Source organism: Rhyacophila brunnea, unplaced genomic scaffold (assembly GCF_057557595.1).
Source record: "Rhyacophila brunnea isolate RB1 unplaced genomic scaffold, BYU_Rbru_1.0 scaffold_4, whole genome shotgun sequence".
Lineage (NCBI taxonomy): Eukaryota > Metazoa > Arthropoda > Insecta > Trichoptera > Rhyacophilidae > Rhyacophila > Rhyacophila brunnea.
Window position 1 is genome coordinate 17,983,694 of NW_028233068.1, and position 17,905 is coordinate 18,001,598.

The window sequence follows — 17,905 nt, forward strand, 5'->3', positions numbered from 1 at the left end:
ACTCAAATGGGAATGGCTGGAGCAACATTCAACTCGATGCGCAGTGTCTGGGAAGCACAATTGTACTCAGTCAAAAATAAATGCTGCCTATTCCATACTTGCATTCTGACGGTGCCTCTTTATGGTAGCAAATCATGACACCTTACGGAGGCTCAGAGCAACCGTATACTGCGCTTCGAGTACAGATGTTTGCGACGGATAATGGGTGTGCCTATTTTAGGAGTGATGAGGAGAGAAGAAAGTGGGCCAAGCAGCCTCTCATCACACTGAGAATGAAGAGGCGACATTAGACCTGGCTTGGCCACATGCTGTGGATGCCAAATGAGAACCGCAACCTGGTTTGCCTGTTTTTCAAGCCAACTGGATTCCGGCGTCCTGGAAGGCCACTAAATACTATCTATAGAGTGTACGGTGGAGCTATAGGGTGCCAGTATGACCTGGATCGATGCAAGAAGACTGGTTAGAGACAGAGATTCTTACAGGCGTTCATATTATGCTCCAAAGAAATCATTACTAATAAAAATATTTTAAAAATGTACGCCTCCTCAAAACTCAAACAAACAAAAGGATCTCCGATATGTTGATTTTTTAAATCAGTGTCGTAGAACTCTTCATATGCATGCTTTTAAATGAAAAACAATGAATTTTCAATATAAAGTATAATTAATAATTAAACAAAAGTGGCAAACAAGAACAAGTTCTCTCTGTAATTTGTTCATTTCAGGATCAATTTTCTGTTTAACTATTTTTACTTTATACTTAAAATTTCCGATCTGGGAACGCTGCATATTTAGCAAAGAAAATTGGATCCATTACAGCACGGAGGGTAGAATAATTATTAGCTGCGCGCCAATATTAAACTCCCTATCTCTTGATATCGATTTCAACAGGAAGACCTGACACAAGTACATATTTTGTTTCACCTTCATTTATTTATGAATCTTTAATGTGTTCTTAAGGGCTTATAAATGGTTTTTCCCCAGCCTGTTTCTAAGTGGTGATTTGTATAAAAACAAACATGCCATTTTCATCATCATAATCAGGGGCGCGACAACCCGGTGTGGGTCTTGGCCTCCTCCACCTATCCCTATCCAGTGTGGCCGCTTTCCAATTTGGTACCCCTAGAACACGGCAGTCATTGGCAGCTCCATCCAACCAGCGAATCGTTCGCCCGTCTCTTCTTCTACGCCCTATTAGATTGCCAGACATCATTCTCTTTGCCGGTTCATTGTCATTCATACGGTGCACATGACCTAGCCATCGCATCCTAGAGCTCAGCATTATATTTTCTCCTCCAATTGGTGCCGTCCCTGACTGGTCCATATATACGGCGGAGAATTTTTCTTTTACAAATGTTCAGGGGTCTTTAATAATATCAAATAACAATAAAGGGTAATATCATTATGTCGAGTTATAAGAGAACCAAGGTATATGAAACTGTTGACAGTATCAAACTTGTATGCACCGATATCTAGCTTTGGTACGCCTTCTCGTGGTGTGACATATACAGGCATGTATTTAGTTTTTGCCTCGTTTATTTGTAAGCCCATTCTTTTAAATAGACTAATTTTGTCGATGGTGAACTATTATGGTACTTATTAAAAACACTACATCACGGCAAAGCGACTTGCAGCGAGCCGCCGTAATTATATACCGAATCATCCACACGCATGTGCTGTGACGTGGCCACGTGACAGTATATAGGTGTACAGCTTTCGCACCTAATCCCTTGGTTGCATTGCATTTGATGTTTGTTGTTCAACGATTACGTTAGGATGAAAATCTACTCTATATTGCTACAGACAATGACAATCTGCGCGAGTTTTATCACTTTTATCGGTATCGTCTAGTACTTTTTGAGTTATAATGGAACAAACAAATTTAAAAGATGTAGGTATCATGGAATTAGTCAAACATGTATCTTGCTTAATTCCCTTCATATAACAAATGGATATGTATCATTAAGAATATTCTGTACTCTATAGATATGATTTTGACTATTGCAAGGTTTACCTGTGCCCAACGATCGATCATTGATCACTTCTAAACTGACTGGTAGGTGTTATGCAGAGAAGGAAGCAGCCTACATTCAACTCAAACTGATTAAATGAGTTTTAATTGATTTAAGTTTTGTGATATTCTATTTGAGTCGTTTCTTGCGAATTGGGTTTTGCCTTTCGGTATCTTCATACCTAATCTATGCTTCAGACACATTAAATGCATACTGACGACGACGACAAATGTTTGTAAAAACCTGTAATATACATTGAATACCTAGCTAGGTACTCACTATTACTACATTCAGTAAGTAAGCGCATTAAATTATCATTACTCGTAAACAATGGAACTAGGTATGTAATGTATTTTTAATAAAATTGGCTTATGAGAAATGTCAATAAATATACTTACCTACCTACTAAATAAACATTGTTATGGTATACCTAATCCGTAACTGTTGCATCAACTGTGTCACCAAAATGTCAAGTTTAAGAAGGTATATTTGTTAAACATACATAGAAATTATACCTAGTTATAATAGGGTCGCAAAAAAAGACTCAAATCCAATAGAATAAAAATTAAATCAATTAGAATTCAAAGCACCTACCTCAGTTTCTTTCTAATCTTTGGTCAACTAACAATCCTTAGATTCAGGATTTTCTCCCAATTATATCGATATTTCTGTTATCTTTTAGCTAGTTTAAGTACCTATTCGCGGGAGTTTCGTTTTTCTACTTGAAGTTTTAATAAATATAATGGCTTAATAAATCATTAACAATACTTGTACTGCCAAAAAGTTCTTGCATATTAGGTATATGGGTACTTGCCTAGTAAGATTAGTGTAGAGAACACAATTAGGTAGGTGTTCAATTTCTTTAAATTACAACGAAAGTATCTAGCTTAAATAATATGATCATGTTCCGTACCTATGTACACAGTTATTGAAGAGCTAGGGTGCTGCTGCGTAAAAAGAATTTAAAAAAAATGTTACTTTGTATATTGTAAAATGAACAACATATATTTAATTTTTTATTGAAAATTTGCAGTATTTTCAGTGTACCTACTACTATAATAAAATTAATACCGTACTTTAAACTAGTGTAATTAAAATAATATTTAATATTATTATGTACTATACGGTTGGCAGAACTGCGGTTGGGTTTTTAATTTTTTTTAAAGTTTTTCCTAGATGGATGACAGATCGTTTTGCACTGCGCATGCGCGAGTCCGTATCGTGTATGAAGGAAGCGGCTATAATGCGCTAGCCTTTTTAACAAGAACCACTATTATGCTTTAAAAGAGGGCGGTACCTACCGCGAAATAGTTTGGGAAACTACTCCAGATTGGTATTGGTGGGTCATTACAAATTACCTTTAAGTAGCAGTTATAGTTGATACAAATATAATAATAGTGATATGTTGAGGTATCGCCCATCTAAGAACATGCAAAGTCAGAGAGGCAACGTGGTGCTGGCAGATGTCATCGGCTAAATGGGATTAAAAAAAAACTTTTTGGAGGAGGGGTGTTTGAAACATGGATTGAAGATTCCAGATCAGGAAACTTCGTGGCATATGAGAGTTAAGATAGGCAAAGTAGTACAAATGATCAAAAAAACTAATATTGTTTACCTTTACTTTATTTAAAAAGCTCATTCGACATTTCTTTACAGATTGCGATGTCTCATAACAAAAAAAACAATAATTATTTCTACAATAACAAAATATGGTCATGAAATAATTTTAAATATAAATTATTATGTTGTTTCTTACCTAGGTCTATCTCTAATTACAATTATTTATATTATGAGACACTTGTGAATGTGTGCGTGGTTTAATTTTTTTTAATATTTTCAATAATCTATTTAAACAATAAAGCAATTATCTTTAAATTGGGTTCTATGCGATTAATAATAATATATTTTACAGAATGGCAACATTTTAATTTATAAGCGAAACATAATATTTTCTTTAAACTGTCTCCATGACAACACTATTTATATTACTCAAATAAAGATTTGGACTTACAAACTTATCTATAGAATGGATGGGGGGGCCACCGTTGAAAACTACCCAATCAAGACTCGCAGCTGGACAGAATCCGACATTCGAATGACATGTTTAAAATGGCATCCATATAATAGTCCGTAATTCAATTTTTACCGTTCTTTAGATAAGTTTGTAGGACTGTAACTAAAATCATGTTTCTCTTTTTAAACGTTTATGGCTTGTCACTTAATCACAGCAGCAGATCAAACCGATAGTGCTAATATGTATTTAAATAATTATTCCTATTAATATAATAAAAATGTACAGAGAAATAACAATTAAATACTACAAAATGTTAATAAAATTTATAAAATTCATCAGTTTTTAAAAACATAATTTCGGCTGAAAGTTAAACAACAAAATGACTGATCAGTCATAAACAAAAGCTTAAAGCAAATCTAAAAAAATGCACAAAAAAATGGATGTTTTTATGGAATGACATTATTTAAATTTATTTTCGGCATCAAGACTCCTTAGACATAATACATATTATGACATTTCAAATATGCATTGAATGTTAACCAGATGGATAATTAATTATTATACACAATATGTATCTACATTTTTCTAGAATTACATGGGGAACTTGTCTACGGATTAGATTAACGTGTGAAATAACCTCTCTCTCACCGAATGAGTAATTATCCTTTGTCGAGTAAGCCTATTTAGCGAGTGCAACAGCGATTGTTATGTTGATGTAAGTTACTATATTTGTATTTACTGTGTATTATGTAGAGATATCTGTATTTACACTTAGTGCAAATATAATATTAACTACATACTATAATTATTTATAAATTTAATTGCAAAAACAAAATAAATGCTAAATAAATAATTACCACTATTCATTCCTAGAATTGGCCAACTATTTATACTTTGGTGCGTGTGTGACGTGCACATATGATAATGGAAGCTATTAAATTAGTGGTCTTAAAAATAAAATGGTGGCTTTACTAATGATGCAAAATATCTTTGAAGCTTCAAGCCGAAATCTAGAAAAAACAATACTCGATGGTATCTAATGAATTAACACTTTCCATAAATAAATTGTGAAAAAAACAATAATATGTCAAAAGGTATCTGTTGTTGTTAATAAACAATCTGTATACATATATTATATATATATTTTTTAATAACATATTCCATGTGATGGTAAAAAAAAATAAGAATGTAATGATTAAAGTCATTAAAGATGTAATAATAAATAGGTGATATAATAATTATAGTCATTCATTTACAGGAAAGTGTCAATAAAAAGACATCAATATAACAATAATAGTATAAAACAAACATTTCTATACTTAATATTATGTATTTGCAATATTTTACAAACTAAATCTTTCTACATACCTAATTTTTTGACACCAGAAACCAGCTCTGGTCACATTTTTATTTATAACAGATATTTTTTGAAAAATTAATACAATACATTTTAACAAAGTTATTTACATAATTGATAATCTGCTTGAATATAATTTGAGAAAACCAAAATGGTGCATGTATGACTGAATAGAAGAACAGCGGGTATTTCAAATTATCGACGAATTAATCATCACAACTTCACGTGTTCCATGCAGTAACTATCTATATGTATGTAAAATGGACTGGAGACATAGAATTGAATACGGCATTTAATTGTAAATGCGACTAGAAAGCGTAATTATGGATACTCAACAGCCTAATATGATGTACCGAGTCTTGACTAACTACTATCATTTTCAAATTATACTTTTGGGAATATGTATCTTAACCATATAAACAAAGCGTTCATATTTCAAAATATAAAATTGAATTAAAATGGTAGGATTCACTTTCACTGGCTCTATATCGGAGTTCTTTATAATTATTAATCTGCAGTAATTTCTAAATTGAGGTAACCGTTTTAATATTATGTTAATTTTAATCTAATACGTCAAAATGACAACACTGCATGTTTATACTTCAGTTCTAATTAGGTATATCACTTTTAACATTAACATTCCTTTTTTAATCATTCATCCTGGAATTTTTTTCGATGAATAACATCCACCATTTTGATAATAAAACATTACAATTATTACAAAATATATTATTTTATTACACATACTTTTTACAAAGACACTTTTACAATTCCATGTTACAAAACGAGATTTATTACAAATACAAGGTATATTATTTAACAATAGAAATGGTTATCTACTTTTAAGTGTCAGTCATCTAATTACTAACGAATGTGAAATGATAAAACTTTAAATACTAGACTGAACAATTTATTATTACTTCCATGAAATAATAATTGTCGATTAGTTGTCGCCGCCGAAGCAAAACTAGTTTTGATCACTATTTTTATATCTTATGAGGGCGTGCTCAGGTGTGACTCGTCTCATCATCGAATGTACTTCCAAAAATTCTATTTACAAATGACTTTAAAGTCAACGGAAGCATTTTGGGTGACCATAGAGTGTAGACTATTGGCCAAAGTGTTCGGTAACAACATAATGTGTATCTGTCGGTAGGCAATCAGCCGTAAAATGGTTCGGTACAGAGTTGACAATAAAGGAATAGACGTAGACGCCTAAATAATAAGTTACAATAATTTATAATGGCAATGTTTTCAGTAACGTTACAGTACTTATGTAAATGTAAATATTGATCAGTATAGACTGGTGTATTTTGGCAGATCAAATATTTGGTCAACCGCCTTCAAGATTTGATTGGGAGAATCAAGCCACATTGGAATTAGCACTTTTTTAGTCTGCGTGTGTTGTTTATAAATTTTAATAACTAATATTGGTGTAATACATAATTTACATCATCCACATAATTTATATCAATCTTTAAAACGAAAGGTTGCTTGTAATGACAAGTTTTATTCAAAGAATATCCAAATGCTGTTTCCGTATACCCATTTTTAAAAATACCATCATTACAAGACCTTTTACGGCTTTCAGTGACCGCTTCCTTCCTAAGGCGTTGAAAGATCTAAAAATTCGAATTCATCATGTACAATCTGGAGACACTTAGCCCCGCAAAATTAAAGCATTCTTATCATTAAAACTAATAATAGGTACCTACCTAACATTATGTCAGAAACACAATAATATTGTAAATTATTTTTTATTTGGAAAAACAAAAAAATAAATATTGAAGTCTTTCTTGCAAATAAAACAATTCTTTAATAAGGAAATACTGTTGGGAACATTTTTTTCCATACAGAATGTGGCAGCTATTGTGAGATAGTTAAAAGTAAATCCAACAAAAGACTGATTATGTAAACTTGTTAAACTTTCACTGTTTAGTAGATCATCTAATTATTTTATTACATATTATGCTAGCAACTCAGATAGTACCATTAGCACAAATAGCTAGTCTTATTTCTTCAGGCAATGTTTATAACAAAATTTACTGTTACATAAATTACATCAATTACATTATCATAGGCAAGAATCATTTTCAATTTAGTAAATAACAAATTATTTGCCAAGATACAAATTATAATATCATTGTTACTGCATTAAATTGAATTTCGTATGTTAAGTTCTGTAGTAATTCGTAATTATTTATTTCTTACGATTTAAATCAATTACAAGATTATTCATGCAAACCATTTTCCAATACAAATCAATCTCCCCCGACACAAGAAGGGCATGCTGCATTTTTAAAAATAATTTTAACATTATATTTTTATAAAGTCTTACGTTGTAGAGAAAATATAATCCGAAATTTTTAACAAATTCCTTTGAGATGTTTTGTAAATTCAAATTTCCAATACAAGATACCAGAACTATGTCGGGAAATTATTGATATGTCCAATTTCACAGATGGTTGACAAAGATCTCACTGCGGTATAAAATAGTGTGCATTCATTCTACCTACAATACTATCTAAATTGTAAAAGAATTTTTTTACAAATGGGTTTTAAATATTTTTTTGTAAATTTTTATCAAAAAAACAGAGACAATGCCATGATTTTATTTCATTTCAAATAGACAAGCATTTTTAATAAAAATATTGATTCAATGTAAAAAGTCGGTAAAAATTTGGCTTGATTGATTTAGTTAATGTTATTTGCCACAAATATGTACGTACTTATAATATTAAATCTTCATTTTACATTTCATTACAATTGATGGATATTATGACCTCATTATGTACAGCAATAAAATTAACAGTTTCCTTTTGCATTAGCTGTTGAATCGCACAAACGCAGCCGGGTTTAACATCGCCGTAATAAAGAATTATTTTTCCCGCACGCCTCTTGTAGACAAATAGACGAAACATCCTGATATGACTTTATTATATCCGGTTGTTTATATTATTCTTTTGCTGTATTCCAAATTTATATTTCCAATATTTTTGATTAGCTCTGCATTCATCCTTCCCCACCACTTTGATCCTGAAAATCAAAAGAAAAAAAATATACTTTGAAATATTTGAATAATTATGAAATAGAAGCAGTTTTCACATCACACCATACGTTCACCCTTAGATCCCTAGCTGTTCTACTTTTATGAATATTTAGTCAGAGCCTTTAGACGTACAATTGACAATGGTTAGCTGAGGCCCAAACTCCTCTATCTGCACCTCACTTCACCCCTCTGGCGCTGCTATTTGAAAACTTTGCCTACTTGTGACGAATCTATTGTACTATTTTAGAGAAGTTTTCTCTCGGAGTGTTTTGAGATTTAGAAGTGAACATTAGTACCAACAATGCAGTCTGCATGTTGTGGAAGTTTCATCAATGCTGGTGCAGTAGTTTTTGAGTTATAACAGAACAGATGGACAAGGATTTTAAAATGCGCTTAAGTTTCATGGAAATGGTCAAAAAGCTGATCAAAAGGCAAATATTTTAATATCACATGAAAGCAATTCAATATTATTAATAATTATTAGTATGGATTACATTATACAAGTAAAATTGGGAAAGCTTACCGTTGAATTTGCTGTAACTGCTGGTTGGCAGGCTTCTTGCTTTACCGGTTCTTCATTATGTAGGCAATCTGTAAAAATAATAGGTTATTGAATGTACCAGAGTTTTAAATGGATACTTCAACTTTGCCTTCGCATCATGGCTTGTTGTAGTGTTAAAAAGAAAAAAAAAAACGTCTTCCTAACCTTTGTGAAGCTGGTGCATTCGATGAATTCTATTGTCGGCCTGCTGCAGTCTGGCCCTAAGGAGTTCTCTTTCTCTTTCACAGGAGATGAGACGTCTTTCTAATATACTCAGAGTTCGCCTCAAGCCCAATCCAGATTTTGACACTTTGGTTGACTCCACGTCTGTAATAAAATGTAAAAGAAAATTTAATCGGCTTTAGATTGTATGAACTATAACAAGATAGAAGAGTCTGTAATAAATAAGATGCATAGATTTAAATGTAATTGGGTAATTCATTTCTATAAATTTTAAAACTAATTTGTGGCCAATGCTTTTACAATAGGGAATAACAAATTTTTTAATATCCTATTATAAAAGTATTTTTGTATTTCATTAAATCATTTGAATACATACATACATACAATAAAACCCCGTTAACATGAACACAGTTAATTTGAAATTTTCTGTAAATCAAATTGTTCACTGAAGTTCATAAAATCTACGTATAGTGAGATTTCCACTAATTCGATGATTGAACCATAATTAATCTGAAAGAAATTGTATCGGAAACAGAACCAACGTTACAAAATTTCAATATTTGTTCAATTTTAGTTTCAGTCAATTTCGAATAAACAGGATTTTACTGTAGATGTAAAACTGTCTTTTCGCCGAAGAATTGGCCATTAAAGTAAATACCATTGACAGGGTCAGTACTGCTCTCGCCAATATTTTCAACGACGATACTATCGATGCGTCGTTCTGCGTCATCTATGATCCGACTGTCCCGCCTTTTCAACTCTATGTTGCCATCTTGTTTTTCGTCTCCATCTTGCATGTCACCGGAGTCAAATGATTTGTTGCTCCCGTTGGATTGTTGCAAGCTGCGGAGGGTGGAATATCTGGAAGATTGCTGCGAGCACGAATCGCACAGGCCGTAATCTGTGTGGATTCCGCATTTGGTCATGGAACAGTCGGATGAGCTGACTCTCAATGCGCGGAGAAGCACCTCCGTGAGACTATTCACTGGAAAACGAAAGAAAATAAAAATGAATTCAAATGATTGAAACGATACTGCACCATCAACTCTAAATTTCATAAAACATTTTTGCTGACTCAAAAATTTGGCAGTGAAACAATAAATGTATGTATCGATAAGTTTCTTTTATGAAAAATGTTTTCAAATGGTCTACAATATCATTATGAATACCTAAATGTAGAATAAAAAGTGTGAATACCAAAGGAGGTAATTGACAATTGGAAACATTACAAGACGGCAATTAAAATTTTATTAATATTGTCGAAAGATTTAGAATCTTCTTTCAGATGAAACCTTAACCCATTCCAGACAGAATAAATTTTTCAGGATCACTTAAAAAGACACACTGATTACTAATATTGATATAACTTATGTATTATTCATTCAATTGAAATAAATCTTTTAAATATTTATAGGTTTTGAATTTTTCTATTAAGTATTTATATTTTAAGTAAACTTTGTGTATACGTGGAATGAAAAAAACATGTCAAATATAGTTTTTTGGGTTTTTTTAGCCTTTTTTTATACAAAATGACATAGATAAAAAGTCCATGATAGAAGTAAATAATAAAAGGAAGATATACTAAAACTGGAGCTAAATATAATACTCTTCAAGATATTTAGAAAATGGAGGGCCATTTTATGTTTTTTACTGTCTCAAACACCTCATACCTAGCGAACTGATCATTATTTTGACAAATAAAGATTTTATAAATCAAATATTTCTAAAAAATTATATTGGACTGTATATAACTAACATCATAAAATGATAGCTACATATATTATTAAGTAATTTCAACTTTAAAAAAAATCAAAATATGATTTTTTTTTTTTGATTTTCATCATGTCCTGCATCCCTTAACACCGGCGCCAAATTGGCGCCGATAGGGCGCGATGGGTTTAAAGATCACTGAAGCAAATTCCAGTTTAGCGTGGTACTGTCATATGCAAAAAACAAAGTGAACTTTGAATAGTGTTCAATTAGAATTAGAGTTTATATGAGAATTTGAGATCCCAGAGATCTTTTATTTTATTTTTCCTTCACTTTTATCGCTAAAAGGTTTTTTCAATATCTTTGATATCGCCACACATTTTTCACCAACTATCTATTCTACCAAAAATAATTGTAACTTAGTAACTAATAACAGAATAACTCATGCTGACATACATTTGGTACCTAAGTTGAGATGATATTCTAAATCTAAGCCATCCCATTGCATGAATGACACATTTTCACCAAAATGTCCCTTACACCCCTTTTAGATTTTCAGAATTGATAATATCGACATATTATATATTTTATACGTTGTGAATATCTTAAATCTGTAATTTGTAATTTTCTCTTTATATCCAATAATAAAATTGGATGATAGGGAACTAAAAATACTAATGTTTGCTTAAGAATATCTCTATACTAAATCTAGTCTGGAGACAATTAGGTTACGCTCATTTTTTTTGCATATTCCATTTATCGGTGGGCCACAATATATAGCATGGCGGGTTATGAATCAATAACTTATATACCGATGAGTTAGTGTACCGATGTTATGTGCCCAGTTTTGTGTGTTTTGAGAAAATTGAATTTCAATGAAATAATAATATATTCTCAAAAATCCTATTTAGATGTACAATATTTTTACAGCATAAAGGTATTATGCAGAGAATGCAGAACGTATATAATATAATTCATTTTCAGTAAAAACTGGACATAGAAAATGTGTGTACTAGCTCAACCTATACATCAAGATTTTACGATTTTATTAGTTTGCAAGAATAAAGATTTTAAACAAATAAAACTAACCATGACTCTGAGCAATCATGACCAACTGCTCGGTGCTCATGGAAGCTTCCTCCTGGTCGAGATCCTCCTGTTGGGTGAATTCCTTTCCGACAAGTTGCTCTGTAGACGCTTTGAGGTGGATTCTTTGGCTGCCTGTCACAAGCTTTACCGCTTCTGCAGCTTCCGACAATGCCATTGTTACCTTTTCTTCAGCTCGACGGAGTCGCTCTGAAATTAAAATATCAGATTAATATATCTGTGCCCTTTTAGATAGGTACATTTTTAAAAACATTGAAATTGTGGAGATAGGTCCATTTGTGCAGGTTATGTCTTAAGGATGGAAGACCACTAACCATCCAAGGGGCGTTTCCAGAAAACATTAATAAAGGAAAGCGGGTTACCAACCGAGTGTGGTGGTTGTAAGGATGTACGATTCTTGAGGGTGGAGAAATATTGGATAAAAGTTATTTTCAATCTTCACATCTATATCATAAGTATTTAAGTATGTCATGTAAATGAAAAGTGATATTTGAGGATGTTCAACGGTATTTGTATTACGTTTCTTGTAGATGGTGAAGGCCCCACACTGGGTTGCAGTGACGATGATGATAATGGGTTGAATTTTTTACCATGTCTGTTCCTAAGATTATAATAATGTGCCTTTACAAATTGGAGGTTGTATTAATAGATTTTTGTTTTTACGAGAAATGTATCTTTGCCACTTGCTCAATCTATTAGCCCATACTCTGGGTACAAATACACATTGAAAAAAACATGATATTATTTGCCAGACCCGGACAAACGACATTATAAGCTGACACATTACCGTTTGTGCAATGCTATTGACAACAAAATACTTGAACGTATGATGTAGATATCTATTGCAATTATTTTTTATAAGATTTTAAAATGCAATAATGTATAAAGAATCAATATGTAGTTAAATTATTATTGCTACCTTCTGGTGTCAGTTGAATATGTGCTGTCATGGTGGTAGGTGGAACCACAACAGATATTTCCTCAGGAGCTAGGAGTTTGGAGAACCTTTTGCCTTCATCGTCGGGTAATCCAGCTTCTTCCTCGCCTACCACTGATTGAAGAGCACCACTGTAATGTTCCAAATTAGTTAAAACCGATACCCTCACTCTTTACATTCAAAATACACTAGATTTAGATATATCCAAGTCAATGAAATGAGTGTTATTTAGGTAATATGACGAGGTAAAAATCGAAAATTAAATAGAATTATGTTGTAATTAGTCAATTACTATGGGAATCATAATGTAAATGTAGCAAAATGTCTATTTTATAAATAAAAGATTGATGATGTAATCTTACCTGACTTGATTGCCGTCATCTTCATTAGAAGCTGGCTTCTGGTTGGAATTTCCTTCTTCGGAGGGAGCAGAGGAAGCTGCCGGTATACTACTACCGTTTGATACACTTTCCACTGTGGTGGTCACTGAAACTGAGAAACATAATGTCGATAACGTGTACACAATTACTTATAGTAATGTGATATAATGTATAGCACGAGACTCTTAACAGAATGGATTTGTTCTCAAAATGTACATGTCACTTTATCATAAGAAACCTCTGAGAAAGATGTCATGTAATGACTGCATTAAACTAGATTGCGCTAGAAATAAGAATATTGTAGAATTGTGAGATATGAGATGAATTATTAGGTACCTGGTGGAGGTGCTGATGGGAGAGGGGGTGGAGGTCCTTCATCCGTAGTTCCTCCTTTTCCTTCCAAAGCTTTGGCTGCTTCCCGCAAATGTTTCTTCCACCTAGAGGAGAAAAATAAATCGGTTATAGAATAAATCATTCATAGTATTAAATACTAACATTATTTACTATGTATTTAGCTTATTCCCATATATTCAAAATGAACAATCATTTTGAGAATTACCATATTTTTGAGACCTATGACATCACATGTGGATATTTAGAATCTGATACAAATCGTGATAAACAGCTTAAAAATTATCATTTTATGCTACCGCACCTGTCCCAATTTAGGCTGCCTTCTGATTATCGAGAGTGTTGACAGCTTTCGATAGAAGGGTTGTCCAAGAATTAAAGACCTTTATTATTTTAAAAATCAGGAAAAATTTATTTTTATAAAAAAAGCAGACGAAATTTTGGGTACATATCCCCAATATTTTTCGACGTAGTCCCCATTACGATCGATGCACTTGGTGAGCTGTGGCACTAGGTCCTTGATTCCCTTGTCGTAGAACACCGCCACAACATTCAACTCAATGTGGAATGACAGTGAATCCCAGTTATATGTGTATTTATGACATCAGAAATGAGAAAATAAGATGTGTCATTAGACCTGGTTCCACAACACCACTCCACAGCCTCTACCTAGCCTTTTGTTTAAGTTAATCAGATTCCAATGTTCTGGAATGGCGCTGAATCTATCCACAGGGTATATATGGTGGAGCAAAACATGATAAGTAGACACCGGACATCTGGAGTCCTTTTTTTTTTGGGACGGACTCGAATATTACAACATTTTTTAATTAAAAAATGCGTTAATAATTTATGGAACCTATGTTTTTCAGAAAAATAAGTTGTACGATGTAGTAGGTACAATGAAATATGAAATAAATGATATTGATAATATGTGCAAGAGACTTTATCGATACTTAATTATATAGAAACGCTGCTATTAGTAGATATACTATCCTATTTAGAGAAATTAATGAAGCGCTTACATATAGAGTGGAAGAATTAGTTGTTAATAGTAATATCTATAATATTTAATAATATTCCACTTTTTATATACCTATTATTGAAATCAAAGTTTAAAATTTCTACTAAACTACTTTTATTTTCACTATCAAATAACAAATCACACTTGCTCCCATAATGAGAAGGACCTGACAGCTAGTGTATTATTAAAATCGTACCAAATCTGAATGATTTCGTATATTACGTTGATACTACGAAAATATATAATATGAAAACATATTATTATATTATATGGATTTATGGATAGGTACAATGGGGAATATCGGACCTACGTGGTTAATGAAACCCTTTAGAAAAAGTTTCGTACGAAAGATACTTCAAATCGTACTTTTGTGTTTCAAGCAAGTGGTTGGACATATTGAGATATTCAATTTTAATATATAGGTAGGTACTGATGTTGTCATGTTTTTTTTGACATTTTTATAGGCCATTTTCAAACACTTTATATTCATCATGCAAAATATGTAAGTACATGCGTTTTCTGTTAATTGCTACTCCCTAATACTATAAAATATATATCATAGTATTATTTCAATGAAATATATAAACCCGATATAATTATTTATTTCGGAAGTTATCAAAATGATACAATCATAATTAGTCGACATTGATACATTGTGTATATATAGTACCTAATACCATTGATAATAAATTATTTTATCAAGAAAATATTAGATATAAATAGGTATAACCAGCGCTCGAAATGGAAAAGTTTACGAACCGGAGCGCTCGACAATTTTCTGAAAATATTAACATAGTGATGTGTTATGTTATTATGTGTATTTTATAAAAATAAGTTTGTTAGATTTTTTTTATTTAGCTCAGATGATCAAATTATTTTTTCCACAAGACGGAACGAAAACTTTACTTATTTCACGAACTGGAACGGCGCTCCGGTGCGCTCTGGTCCATTTCGAGCCCTGGGTATAACACAGTTGCAGTGCCTACCATTTGCCTTAACAAGTTGACCTTGGTTCTAATAGTCCATTGCTTTATCCAATCTGGGAGTTCACACATGAAACTATAATTTGATGTTATAGTAATATGGTAGAAAAAACAAAAAAAACTTAACCTGCGCGTTTGTTAACTGATCTACGTATTTTCTTAAAATCCGAGATCACTTCAGTTTTGACGATTATGGATTATAGCTTAAAATTGTTTATTTGTTTTTATTTAGTGAGTAGGTATATTTCGTGATATTTCACATTAGCTGGTTCCATTGTTTACGGGAAATGACGTTTTAACGGGCTTACCTATTGAATGTATTAATAGTATGTAATATATTCATTACGGGTTTTCACAAACACTTCAGATAATCAAAATTTGTTTTTTACTTGATCCTTTACTAATAGGTAAGAAGGTTTTAACAATCTTTTATTATGTCAATGTGCATTTACGATCGGTGATGCGATTTACGATCGGATAGCACGAAGAAGCCAGAAGGCATAACCCGGTCGTAAATAATGACTAATAGAATACCTAGTACAAAACATAAATCAATTAGAATTTATTGATTAATATTTTTGCCACTCGTACCCGTTAGATATAGGGACCATTATACCACTTTCCTCTAGAAGGTATATAAGGTACTTTTAAACACTTTGTACATTTTGCATTTTTGTTTATTGTTATTAAATCTTAGTTGATATTATTCTTTTGACTTATTAACTTAAAAATAACAACAATGGATGAAATATAATATTCCTAAATATTATAATATGTCACATATATAATATTGTGTAAGTATATAATATATAATTATCAAGCCTCGATAGCGAAGGCTGCGTGACTAGCAAATGCACTTACGACCTATGTAAACCTGCCGTTCATATTGTTTTAAAAGCATATTGCAAAGATTATCCTTTGCTTTGTAATTTTATTCTTGTAAATCCACGGTATTATAGATTGGTATATACTACAGCTGATGATGATACATACTATCGTATGGAAAATAATTCATTTTTAAGTTGTGGACTTCTTGTACGTATCATGAGACAAAAGCAATAAAATCGTCTTCAAGTTTTTGTCATTGGTCGGGAACCTTTTTTGATACATACACCTATGTGGAATTTTAAACACAGCAAATTTTTCACAGTTTTGAAGTTACGCTATTTCTTAATCTATATAAATCAGTCATTTAATAAATAAGGACAAATATCACCAACAAGTTAGTTCAAGTAAACAATTGACTCCCACGTCCTCTATACTTAATTGACTTTTTATGCAATAATATGTACCTACCTATATTTTGTACTGTTATTCAATTGAAAATGTCCATTAGGATAAAATCGGTTGAATTATCAACATTATGGAATAAATGTGGAAAAAGTACGAAAGTACATATAAAGTGTTTTAATGAAATATGTATCTAGATTCTAGGTACTAGTCGTTTTATGTGATGAATAGTTCTTTACACTTTATAATATGTAAGTATTTAAATCAAATACATAATATAATCATATATCAGATAATTACTTTTTAATAACAACATTTAAATATAATGCTAATTATGTCGAATGGCCACCTAATCGGCGCGCCTTTAGCGTACAATGAATTAAATGGGATGGCGGGACTTTTTTTAACATTACACACCTACAAACTTACCTGTAGAATTGCCAAAATGGAACTACGAATTACCATAGGACGCCATTTTGAAAATTTCATTCGAATGTCAGATTTTGTCCAGTTACTAGTCTTGATTGGGTAGTTTTCGACAATGGCTCCATTTTTTTTTGTAGTACATATTCCACTTTTAATCAATAAATTAGGACCGGTTTCGTCCGCCTCAGAGGGACATTTTCAACTGAATCTTCCCTTGTTCAGTTGAAAATATCCCTCTGATGCGAACGAAACCGGTCCTAATTTATTGATTAAAAGTGGAATAAGTACTACAAAAAAATGCGTTTTTTTAATTAAACAACAATAAATATTAACGCAATACAATCACTAAGTGAAAATCTGAAGTATTAAATGGGACGGCGGGACTTTTTTTTAACGTTACACACCTACAAACTTACCTGTAGAATGGCCAAAAATGGAACTACGAACTACCATAGGACGCCATTTTGAAAATTGGTCAAAATTTGAAAAATGTCAGATTTTGTCCAATTACGAGTCTTGATTGGGTAGTTTTCAACAATGGCTCCCCCATCCCATTCTTCAGATAAGTTTGTAGGTCTGTAACATGCATTTTATCTACTCAAGGT

The 17,905-nt window shown here is 32.0% G+C and overlaps 1 protein-coding gene across 5 annotated transcripts in view; it reads right to left on the reverse strand.

The window, feature by feature from the left end:
- Window positions 1-7,145: 7,145 nt before the first annotated feature.
- Window positions 7,146-17,905, reverse strand: part of RhoGEF2 (Rho guanine nucleotide exchange factor 2) — a 193,492-nt gene continuing 182,732 nt past the window's right edge. For all 5 annotated transcript variants that reach the window (XM_085954363.1, XM_085954364.1, XM_085954366.1 and 2 more), the window contains 8 exons: window positions 13,626-13,726; window positions 13,272-13,401; window positions 12,892-13,040; window positions 11,955-12,161; window positions 9,814-10,140; window positions 9,138-9,299; window positions 8,955-9,022; window positions 7,146-8,418 (listed from right to left, as the gene is read on the reverse strand). In XM_085954363.1, coding sequence (XP_085810489.1) covers window positions 8,395-8,418; window positions 8,955-9,022; window positions 9,138-9,299; window positions 9,814-10,140; window positions 11,955-12,161; window positions 12,892-13,040; window positions 13,272-13,401; window positions 13,626-13,726 — 1,168 coding nt within the window. In that variant the 3' untranslated portion in view covers window positions 7,146-8,394. The remainder of the gene's footprint in view (window positions 8,419-8,954; window positions 9,023-9,137; window positions 9,300-9,813; window positions 10,141-11,954; window positions 12,162-12,891; window positions 13,041-13,271; window positions 13,402-13,625; window positions 13,727-17,905) is intronic.